Raw genomic sequence first — 12,629 nt, 5'->3', positions numbered from 1 at the left:
TATTCTAAATCTGAACTTGTTCACTGTATGGTCAATGATGAATGAACGATGAAGAATGAACAAGGATCAATGATCAATGAAAAATGAACGATGAAGAATGAACTAAAAAGGCAGAATTGATTAGACAAAGACAACTCTGCTTTGTTCGCTGCTAGTAACAAACAAGCACTTGTTAACTTTTGTTGACCTTTTGAGTATCTTGTTTGCCATTGGTAACAACTAAATGACAAACAAATCCTAACCACATGCTCCAACAAGATCACTTTTATTTTTGGAACAACTAGTCTCTTGAGAGTCTGTTTCTTTGAAAGACTGTTTGATTGAAAGACGTCTCGCAGGTTTAATTCATTAAAGCTTAATGCCTATGTACATCATCCTTAATGCCTACTTACATCATCCTTAATGCCTACTTATTTTATCCTTAATGCCTATTTATTGTATCCTTAATGCCTACTTTTTAAATGTCTACTTACAGTATCCTTAATGACTACTCAATTATATCATCCTTAATGTGTATTTACATCATCCTTAATGTCTACTTACCGTATCCTTAATGCCTACTTACAATACTTAATGCCCATCGAGTAAGCATGCAGTACTTACAATATTTTAAATGCTTACTTACAATATTCTTAATGACCACCGAATAATTTACTCTACATTTTTCTTTATGGGCCAACCCAATTAGAAATGTCTCTCGAAGAGATCATTTCTCACAAGAATTTGTGTTTTTGGAAATAGTTTATTGAAAAACTTAGTTTTAAAATTTTTATTAAAAAGCAGTCGGTCTCTTGAAAGACTTTCTTTTTGAGAGACGTCTTTCAGGCCCGTTAAACCTTAATGCCCTCTTAGTGTATCCTTAATGCCTACTTACATTATCTTAATACCTACTTACAATATGCTTAATTCCCACCGAAAAAGTACTTAAAGCGTCTACTTACAATATTCTTAATGCCTACCGAGAAACTTAGCCTACTAGCCTACTTACCATATCTTTAATGCATACTTACAATATTTTTTATTGCCTACTTATAATATACTTAATGCCACCGAGTAAGTACTTATGTATTTACAATATTCTAAATGCCTATTTACAATACTCTTAAAGCCTACCATGAAACAAACTCTATATTTTCCTTTTCAACTCGTCTTGTATGAAACCGTCTCACCATGAGACGGGTCCATATAATAGCCTATTTCTTCAATTGATTACTTTAAGATTATAAGTAATCGTTTTAAGATTATGAGTAATCACTTTACTATAAAAAGTGATTATATTAAAATTATAAGTAATCACTTTAACGTCATAAGTTATCATTTTAAGAGAAAAAATGTATATTAGGCCAACTCAATAGAAATGGTCTCACCATAACTCCGTTTTATTCGAGAATTAGTGTTTCTTTTTGGCCATGCATGGGCCAATCAAGCTTAGCCCTATGTTTCTCTCTTACTGATTACTGATTTTAGCCCAACATACATACACTCACATAGATCAGCATAGTTCCAAATTCGCAAAATTGTTGATACATATTGGTATACAGTCGATAAACCCTAAGAAAATCAATACTCCTTGCCTCATACTCGAGTAATCGTTGTTTTTGGAAGGTACAATTCGACAAGAGATTTCAGAAAGATGGCTCAACAAAGAAAGCAAGTGATAGTTTCAATTCTTTGTAAACGCCAGTCTTTGGATCCTGTAGGTTTATCCATTTTAATCATGGCAACAAACTATCGATTTTCTATTTGTTTCTGAATAAATGTGGATAATTTGATCTAGGTTTCTTAATTTTTTCCCATTTGGATGATTTTTATTAAAAACTTGTTTCTTTGAATGCTAAGTATATCAGGCTTATTTTTTGGAATGCAGAAAAGTTTTGCTGATGATAAGAAATTGGACCTGAAAAGCTTGTGCACAAATATCTTGAAGTCATCAGAAAGTGGGTCTAAACTTTTAAGCAATGATGAGGTATTATTTAATAAATTTGTTAGATTTCAAGTAATTTTGAAACATTCTAGTGTTAGTATTGGTTGATTATATTCTATCAGTATGAATTTTGAATGAGAAATTGAAAATTGTGAAATTTATGTTCATTATGGAGAAAACCATTCCCACTTCATGGGAAAAACGAATTGGTTTTATCTAGATTTGATGTATGCTATATACGTTGAACTGGTTGAATTGAGTTAAGTTGGTGTCCTTTCTCAATGGTTCTTTTTAAGCTCATAGAAAGGAAATTAATTTGGTATTTATGAACTTGCATTCATACAATTAGTGTGTGTGTATTTTTGGGAGGGGTAGTTCCTCTCTCAATTGAGCTGCTAATGAAGTAGCAAATAATACTCTCTCCGTGCCTTAATAACTGTCATATAAGGTTTTGCATAAGTATAATTGAAAAATACTAATACGTATAGAAGTGTTTTTAATTGACTAATAATGTGAATCTTTTCGTGAATGGAACCAAGTGAGTGGTAATTGTTTTGTTTCTATAATATTGAAACAAAATGTAATACTCTGATGACTGGTGAGCCAATGCTCAGTTTATTCCCTTGTTCAATCAAACTATAAATGCGTTTTAGTGAAAACACTAATTTGGTTTGGTCATCAACGCTGTCGAACTTTTCATGGTCTTTGAACAGAAGGAAATTAACTAGCTCTTATTTGTTCTAGCATAGTATGGTTGGTGATTTGTAATTCTATTGCGTGCTTTTTCCTTTTTCTATGGACTGGAGCTATTAAAATGTTCATTGTCTTGATTTCATTATTGGAATGACTCTGCACTCTGCATAATTACAGGAAAACCAACAGCGTCATCTAGAGGTGATGAAATGGTTAGAATTTGCAAATGGTTTTCCGGTGGATTCTGCGGTTTGTCATGGAGCAATAAACGGATTGAATGATGAGTTGGTTATGAAGTCTGTTCTGTTGGGAAGTGGTTTAAAAGTCTCTGAAGTTGATTTGATTGTTTATGCCGCAATCCATCCTTGTGTGGTATGTTTTGCGTAGTATGTATTTAATTGACCGTCTGAATTGCAACTCATTGCATTCTAAACTATGTTGTTTGAATGAGCAAACGAAAATCACTTATGCTGAAAGGCTAGAAGTTGGGAACTTGATGGAGTCATAATTGTTTTACAATTTTTATGCTTGATGCTTTTAGGGTGTATCATGCCCCAAGATAAGCCTCTTTTCTTAGATGGTTATAGTAGGTTGTCATACTTTGTAAAGGGGATGTCTTTTTACTAAACTTGCATTACTAAGAGAAGTATCGAGTATGAATGACTCCGTGTACATGTGCAGTCCCATCAATGAAACTATACTTCTCTTGGTTTGATACTCTTATTACTTTCCTATTTTCGCTTTTGGCTCTGTTCTTGCTTTGAAATCCTCTATTTGAGCCACCTTATTGATTTTGTTTTTTTCACTTGCCCTTGAGTGATGAAGGATTTTTTAATTTTGAAAGGGAATGAAATTGACTTAATATCTTTATTGGTCATTAACTAGTTACACCTTTTGTTAAGGAAGGGGATTTCTTACTTTTGCAAACTTTTCCTTCTGTATGACCTCTATTTATGTTGGCATTTTATTGTAGTATGATTTTTCTCCTCTCTCCTTTTGTAAATTGTAACTAGTGCATTGAACTGACTAATAATAGTGGTTTTTAGATCAAATGATATTACTGGTGTTAGCTTTATCTCGTACCTCTTTGTGCTTTATTACTTTTTGGCAGGTTGCTATGTCAAAATCCGATAGGCAGAAGATTCCAAACGTCTTAAGATGGATGGATTATGTGCAGGTATTAATACGTTATAACCCCTCCTGTATACTAGTTGCTTCTGCCTATAGGGGCATTTATTGTGGTTTTTACCTCAGCCATTTTGGCATATTGTTGTCCACAATGCTCATTTATGGTGAAATAATACTTATTAATTCTTATTTGTCCATGTTTACAGAGTAAGGAGGATTTGACAGACATACTTGAGAGGATTTCTCTAGAGAAGGTCAAATTTGAACCTCATGTAAGTGTAGTCTCTATGCCTGAATCTACTTTCTTTTACTGGTTGATTTCATACAAGATGTGGCTACGAGTACTAACTAATCCATTTTGTTAGATTAACAAAAATCTTGAAATTCGGCTTTGTTGTTAAGTAGGGCAGGGATATGCATACATTCTTTCAATTGGTTACGAATGAAGTCTTTCACTGCTAATAGATAGTTTTCAATTTAATTTGATGGATTACTACAATTATGTTTTCGAATAAAACGAAGTCTTAATTTAAAATCATGCTGAGTGGGTTCCTTAAACAAATAGGATATTGATGATTGTAAATAATTGCATATAGGTGTCTTGAAAGATGATTGAGGCAATTACAGAACAATTGTGTTTTGATTGATGTTCTACCACCTCCTTAATCTTGATATTTTATTTTTTTTAATTTAATTTAATTTTATTTTTATGTTTATTGTGTGTTGAACTTGGTTGCATTCGTTCCATTTCATGGGGAATAGTATTTGAAGTTTTGATGGAAAAGAGCCTTTATAGCAGTAGTTGACATCACTTCAATGCATTGCTTATTACTTTACTTTTCAAGATAGCATTGTAGGACTTCTTCTAGCTTAATAATGCTTTTGGCTTTTGATGTATTATGTGGAGTACAAAATCCATTTGGCTTGTGAGATTGTTGGTGGGAGTAACTTCTTTATTTCAATTGTAAGGAGTTAAAGGTACACAAGTCATGTGAGCTATACTTGCTGAGTTGGGGGTGGAGATATGTTTTTTTTTTTCAAGGGGAAAGTTAGATGTGGAACTGGAATGATGGTTGAAATAGAAGAGGAGCGCCTGAGATGAACTTAGCCACGGTAGTGAAAAATGACATGAAGAAAAAAAAAGTTTTTGTGGACCACCTTAGGAGATTAAATCTTAGTTTATGAAGCCAACTCCATTTTATGTGATTTCGGCTTTGGAATTGTGGGTAGGGTGCTGGATTCTTTTGAGAATGCATGTAGTGCTAGGACTTACGAGTCTCATTCTTGTAGTAGCTAATCTTCACCTTTGATAGAGTTGAGGTTTTTTTTATTGTGTGTAATACATCCTGGTGTTAAAATGACAAAAGTTACTTGATCTTTGTGTCTTCAAGACAAAATTTCCCCCCTAATTGGACCACTCATCATTTGTCAATCAAGTTTGATTGGTTCATGTGTAGATGTGAAGATTGCGTGTTAGGGTTTCTTTAGTTGTTACCCAGTTGACCTAGAAGGTTAGAAGTTCTGATTTCATTAATCATGAAGTCATGTGAGTATTGCGAGATATCTAAGGATGTGTTAGCCATATTGTAAACTATTAAGTAGAGGGCTATCCTTTACTTAATAACCTGTGTTCCATCTTTGCTTGATTTATTTATTATTTCATAATTAATTAATTATACATAGTGTGTAACTAAAGTTAAGAATCTTTAGAGAAGGAAACATGTGTCTTTCGATTACTCTTTCTGTTTAGTGTGTTGGAGTATTGGATCCTCTTACCCGATAAGAGTCAAGACATTGGGAGTCTCTAAACATGTTGCTTGCTAGATCCAATCTATGATCCCTAATCATGTCCTACACTTGACAAATTTTTGTAACATAGAAGGAAATGATTTTGATATATGTTAATTATTTTGAAGGCATTTAAAAGTGTGGCTTCAGTGGAAGCCAACGCAAATGCAAGAGATGCGGCCAAAACCACAAAAGCTGATGCAAATGGAATGAAGGATACGACTAAAGGGTCAAAACCAGTCAATGATCCTGAAGCAGATAAGAGCTTACAAAAAGATTCTACTCAGGTTATATTTTTCTTCTATAATTAAACTTTTAATTCTTTTCATGCATAATTTATGGTTATTAATTTGTTATTCTGTAATTTAAATATAGTTTTTGGGTTCTCTCATTGTGAGTTTCCCCTAGCCAGTTAGTTAAACAATATGAGAACTATCATGGAGTTTAGAGAGTGCTTTTGGTACTTGAATATTCTATAATAGCCCAAGACAAAAAATATTTGAAATACTTCTTCCCAAGACAAGAAATTAGTGCTGACGTTTAATTAGAAAAGATGTTACAATTTTGGTCCAATGGTTATGAAAAGCTTATGACAAGTGTTAAATTAGTTTTTTTGAAATGTTAATTACTAGGGAATATTTGTGGCATTGTTACATGAAATAAAATTCGATCCAATACAAGAAACGAAATAAAAGACGAAAGACATGAATTTAAAGTTTCCAAAACGTAGGAAAAGAAATTCAACCTAATGTAACACAAATAAATGCAACATTATACACTAGCATAAACCTAAAAGTGTCTTATAATTTGAACATTAAATTTTGTTATTCTCTCATTATATATAAATAATTATTCTGTGATGATTTAATTAGATACATTCACATGGGTGTTATCGGGTTAGTAGTGCTCCTCATTAACATAAGCAATAAATATCAACTTGTGACGAAGAAACAAGCCAAAAGATATACTTCTAGGTTATATAAGTTGGGGGACAACGACAGCAGGCAAAATAGGCATTACTTTTACATGTTTTCTGCTGAACTTCTCAACTTTCAAGAGGAAACTCACTTTGTTCATTGTGCAACTTCGTTAATTTAACCAGACTCCTTCCTTCTTTTTCTAAAAATGAAACTCATTTAGCATTCTAGAATTAAGATAACTTTGGTCTTCTTCATTTTTACCATTCACCTTCTCCTTTTCTTTCACATTTCTTGTCATTTTCAAAAATTTGAAGAGATGGAATTACAAATATTTCAAATAATAACATTTAATCTACATGAATATTGGAGTTTGATTTAGGTTGGAATTGTTTAGTGGTGGGTTGTGGTGTAATTACTAATAAGTAGTTTGGAAAAGGAATTGGCATCATGATTTTGGTTGGCATATTGTTAACAGTGTACAAGTATATATAGTGAGGAGTATAACAAACTAATAGCTAAGTACATGGAGTTTAATCCACCCTAATATAACAAACTAGTATAGAAACCCTGCAATGAACAAAGTTGTCAGTATGGACTCCGTCATGCAGTAACTCGTGCTTGGTGCTGCTTGCTTGAGCCTCTTCAATGCTTGCTCAAGCATTGTTTATTCAGCAAACCATTGACTAAGCACACCAATGTTACATCAATCCATCAATAACACTATGTGTCAAACAACATAAACTCTTCTACTCAACATACAAAGGAGTGTTAATTACTTAGTTTAGTCGCATAGATCAACAATATTCTTTACGAGATTTAAATTTTGTTGCTGTAGTTAACTAACATGTTGTCATGGATGTGCTCTTTTTGGTCTTTTAGAAGAAGGCTAAGGGAGAGAAAGCAAATGCGGAGTCGAAGAAACCACAAACGGAAGCCTCCACTAAAGACGAAGTCCCAGTTAGTGTGCTAAATATACAAGTCGGCCTCATTCGCAAAGCATGGAAGCATCCTTCAGCTGACAGGTATGTTTAATGAAGCTGTGAAGTTTTACTAAAGCTCTAGAGATCAAAACGTGTTTCTGTGATTCTATTCTGAGATTATCTGCTGAAATTTTCTTTTGCAAGTTTAGTTTACTGGTTGAAGAGATAGATGTTGGAGAGTCCAAAGTACGGCAGGTAGTCAGTGGTTTGGCCAAGTACTGCAGTCCTGATGATTTATTGGTAAGTCATATCCATGAAACTTTTTACACTCTCAATCCCTTATATAAGTTCATGTTTGATTAAAATAATAGGCTCATATGAATAAAAGCTGGAGCATATCTTTGCAACGAAGGGAGTTTCTTATCTAGTTTGTCTTGCAACTGTTTTTTCAACACTGATGATCCTTCGCATGTGCAGAATCGACGTGTGGCATTTATCACTAATGTAAAACCTGGAAAACTACGAGACGTGGTATCTGAAGGACTGGTAAGAATTTGGATCGATCGTGAACATTTTATTTAAGTCATTTTCTGTGCTTTTAAGGACTGTAAATGACATGGCTGATAACATACTTCCTTGTATGGAAGGCCAAATTTATGTTTAGGTTTAACTTCATCTTTTTGGTTGAAAAAGATGAGGGAAAAAAGATATGCCAAAAACAACAATTTATTTGCTAAACATTAGACATGAAACAAATTGTAATATTCTGTATTGGTTGATCCATTAACTGATTCCAAATTTTGGTTAAATACCACTGCAATGTAATGATTGATGCTGGGTTGAAACTTGAAACAAATATGGTTGGTGTCTGAGATTGAGGCAATGAGACTACTAACACTAAAATTGGTCAAAATTTCAATTTCTAACTAAGATGTGTGGGTTTTTAGTCCACCTTTTTTTTCTTGTCAATTTTTAAAGATTTAGTTTTGTTTTTTGCAATAGGCTGCATAATTTATGACATGGGAAAGGGAGTTCCTTTTCCCCTTATTTTTCTTTCGTGTTGGATCTGTGATTATGGTTATTTCTTTGTAGGTTCTTTGTGCTTCAAATGAAGATCATAGTGTTGTAGAGCCTTTGCTTCCTCCAGAAGGTGCTACAATTGGGGAGCGTGTTTCCTTTGAAGGGTAAAGAATTCGAATATTATCAAGTTTTAATGTCTCGTTTCCCTTTCTTCGTGGAATACCAGCGTATTTTTTGGTATTGCATGTGCCAAGTGAGGATCGAAAATACAAAAAATATAGCACCATTTTTTTGTTGCATTGCATATAGTACATCCTAAGTGAAAACTTCAAGGCGCACATTGTATCTCCTTATAGTAATAGTCATCTTGAATCTTGATCTTTAATCTGTGTATTAAATATGAATTTATGGGGTTTTCCAGGCATGATGGAAAACCCGAAGATGTTCTCAACCCGAAGAAGAAACAACTGGACAAGATTACACCGGTATTACTTTTTTTAATTTTATGTTGGATTCCTTTTCCTGATTTTGTAAAAATTTTGCAACGTTGCTGTGTTTCTCCATTTCAACTGTCAAATACTTGTTAATTGTTATTTACGAAAAAGGGACGTTCTTAGTAACTGATATACAGCATGAATATTAGATGGTTAAATATTGCTTTCCAGAGAGGTCACAGATATTTGTTTATGATAAGAATTGCTGTGATGGCTTGTTTCCGAGTTTTTCGCAACATAAGAAGCCATATATGATTGTGCTAATTAATTTGTTGATTTTATTTGAATGGAATATGTATGCAGCATTTATTTACTGATGAGAATGGGATAGCAACATACAAAGGAATACCGTTTATGACGTCTGCTGGTCCATGTACATCTTCAATCAAGAAAGGAAGCATCAAATGATCAACAATCCTGGTAAAAGTATGAGTTTCAGTTGTGTAACCTTGCACAATCATCTAAGATGTCGAGCCAGATTTTATATAACAAATGTTACAAGAACGACAAAATTTTGATGCCCTCCTTTTGAAAATACTATTGTAGTTGCCATGATATCATTCAACATGGCCTATTGACTGCAACATGCTATCATGTCTGCCTGTTCAACTATTCAAAGTTTAAGAATTTGTCTTTGTAAAGCATGGCTATCATTCAATTCCTGAACTGGCGACTAAGGATGCCGTTGATACCAAAACACTTGTCTCATGCTCTGTGCCTTTACCGGGTTATGATTTTGCCTCTTCTCACTTCTGTTCACATCATGAGGTGCAACCCGTTCACGGAGGACGCAGCACCTCCAGCTCCAAGTCGTTGTGTGATGTTATGAACCGAATGTGTGTCTACTGTCCGCGTTGCCACATGAGCTACACGGTCCACATAATTCATCTTCTACATAGGTTCTATTGTATTACTCTGCAGCCCAGTGAGCCTTAACCATCATGGTAGCAACCATATTGGAAGTACTGGACCATGGCCTTGTTAATCTCCTACTAAAGGACGACACTCTATCCCCCACTCTTCCGAACAAACATCGGTAAGTAGCAATACTTACCAATCGGTGAAACATTACATGTGACGTTAAGCCAAGAGATAATCTTGTTCTATTTTAATGCAATTAGTACCAATCAGCATTATTGTACTGTACGTAGTAGTTAGTACATTCTGAATCATTGTCATTATAAGAGTATTTTAACCCACACGCCCTCGTTAAAACTTCAAATGATGCCATATATTCTCGTAAACTTGTTAACAGCTTTTGTGTCAATTGACTGTTGACCATTATATCTTTGGAGAGTTTGACCCCTCTGAATTTGCTTTGAAAGATATAAAATCGACTCCTAATTTTATCAATGCTAGTGCATAAATTCATGTGAGAGACAGGTCTCTTTGAGAGATCATATCTAATTGGTTTGGCCTATTATATACTTTTTAAAATATTGTAAGTAGGTATTTAGAATGATGTAAGTAAACATTTAAGATATTGAAAGTAGGTGTTAATGATACAATAAGTAAGCACTAAGAATAATGTAAGTAGGCATTAATAATACGGTAAGTAGACATTAATCTTTAATGGGCTGAACTTAAGATACGTCTCTCAAGAAAATTTGAAAAAAATAAGATGATTTAATAACTTTATTCAAAAAACAAGCTTCGTTCAAACTTTATTTCTAAAATAAGCGTTTTTGGTTCCAAAGCTAGGCTTGGTATGTAATCGCTCTTACTAACAGCGAGTATAAAGAAATGGTCAAAATTTTAGTCAAGGCTTATGTCGCTGTTACTAACAGCCACCTAATGTTTGACTGGTCAACAAGGTCAAGTCGCTGTTAGTAACAGCGATCTAATGCGTCTGTAAATACAGCAACTTCTTCCTCCTTCCTCATTTCACTCGATTTTGTATCAGCGAAATAACCCACGAAATCTCCCTCTTTTTTCCACCATTAAAATCAACTTCAATCCTTCAATTAATTTCATCAAATTTCAAATTTCTACTACTAATTAGTTCTGTCATCTTTCTACATTCAATTAAGGTACTATTTTTTTTGTGTTTTTTTTTCTTTTTTCAAAAATTAGGGTTCACAAATTCTTCATCAACTTTCACATAAATGCAGGTTTATAAACTTGCAATTTACTACTTCTTGTTGATTTACAGTTTATTAAAGTACGTTTTTATTATAAATTTTTTAGTTCTTGTTGATTTTAAAATGTATGTCATTTATAGTGGTCATTTACACTTAAACTCTATGAATATGTCAAATGTACTTGTTATTTGCCATGATCTTCATAATGAGGTTTTTTGTTAATGAATTTTATGTAGAAAATGTTTGAGTTTAATGTAGAGAATGTTTGAATGCAAACCCTAAATTTGAGTTTAATTTACATAATGTTTGAATGCAAACCCTAAATTTAATCAATGTTGTTATATATGTATATATTTATGAACTTGATGGTGATATTGATTTTGTACGTATTGTTATAGAAATGGCTTCATTTCGTGTGACTGTTGTATGTTTTTGGAATGGTTCAATTCGATCAAGTAGTAGCAATGTTAAGTATGCTGGGGGAAGACGTAAACTGTTTGCATGCAACTCAAACATAGACTTGAATGAATTTAAACATCTTATATGCTCTAAGATTGGCATTGACACTACAAGAAGTACTGTTAATGTAAGTTTTAAATACAATATGAGTGGAGAATTGTTAGTTCTTCCGGTTGAGGATGAGGAGGCTATAGATGCAATGTGGGAGTATTCAAAGTCTACCTCTATTCATTCTTTAGAGTTATATGTAGAAGAGGTACCCCTAGGGAATCAAGATGTCAATGTTGTAGAAACAAATGCATTCCTGAATGTAACTTCTTCTGCTCCTTTTCCTACGCTCTTCCCTACCCAAGAAACCCAAAATCCCATTATGCCATCTTCCTCTTCTCCTTCTAATGATGATACTTTTAACTTAAAAGATACAAATGAGCCTTGGGATGATGTTAATAAAGAGAGTAATGAATTCGTTGAAGCTCCTTCTGAGGACGAAGTGGGTGTTGATGAGGAGGCTCTAGCTAATGACATGACCTTAGGCAACATTCCAACAATCGTTGCTCCTACACCTTATGCACTAGTTCCCCCTCTAGATGAACACGTTGAGGACAACTCTTGGAGGTCTTGGGCTTATGATACAACCTATACCGATGAAGGAGAGTTTCAAAAGGGTATGATGTTTGATAATAAGGATGCCTTGTTGGACGCTGTTAGATTGTATCATATTCGTAGGAACGTTGAGTACCGAACTGAGACTTCAAATCAAACCGTGCTCACCTTGAAGTGTAAGAGAGGGTGTGCTTGGAGGCTAAGGGCTAGGAAGAGCTCCTATTCACCTTCATGGGAGATTGTTACATATAAAAGGAAGCATGGGGGTTGTGTACTAAGTACTGAAAATGTATCAGCTGGACACATTCATTTGACATCTTCCGTGATTAACAATGTTATTAGAAAATGTGTTGCTCAAGATTGTTCAAGATGGGAACAAGGGAATCTTCCCGCTTGCCTTTGACGGAACACACTTGTATGGTAAGTATCGCCATACATTATTAACTGCGATTGCTCAAGATGGGAACAACGGAATCTTCCCGCTTGCCTTTGCTTTTGTAGAGAAAGAATGCATAGCTGTGTGGTCTTGGTTTATGGCGTGTGTTCGTAAGCATGTGATGCATAGTCCAGGTTTATGTGTTATTTCTGATAGACATGCG

At 34.0% G+C, this 12,629-nt stretch overlaps 1 protein-coding gene across 1 annotated transcript; it reads left to right on the top strand.

Annotated features, from left to right (window-relative positions):
- The first annotated feature begins 1,447 nt into the window (after window positions 1-1,447).
- On the top strand, window positions 1,448-10,109 carry LOC130818913 (tRNA-aminoacylation cofactor arc1). The gene is made up of 12 exons (XM_057685177.1): window positions 1,448-1,696; window positions 1,868-1,966; window positions 2,795-2,989; window positions 3,729-3,794; window positions 3,952-4,017; window positions 5,662-5,820; window positions 7,333-7,475; window positions 7,583-7,673; window positions 7,851-7,919; window positions 8,466-8,557; window positions 8,815-8,878; window positions 9,191-10,109. Exons 1-12 carry the CDS (start codon window positions 1,634-1,636, stop codon window positions 9,293-9,295), a joined length of 1,212 nt encoding a protein of 403 aa, XP_057541160.1. The 5' UTR covers window positions 1,448-1,633; the 3' UTR covers window positions 9,296-10,109.
- Window positions 10,110-12,629: the final 2,520 nt, after the last annotated feature.

The sequence above is a fragment of the Amaranthus tricolor genome, chromosome 7 (genome assembly GCF_026212465.1).
Source record: "Amaranthus tricolor cultivar Red isolate AtriRed21 chromosome 7, ASM2621246v1, whole genome shotgun sequence".
NCBI classification, from domain to species: Eukaryota; Viridiplantae; Streptophyta; class Magnoliopsida; order Caryophyllales; family Amaranthaceae; genus Amaranthus; species Amaranthus tricolor.
This window is presented reverse-complemented; position numbering and strand designations above follow the sequence as displayed.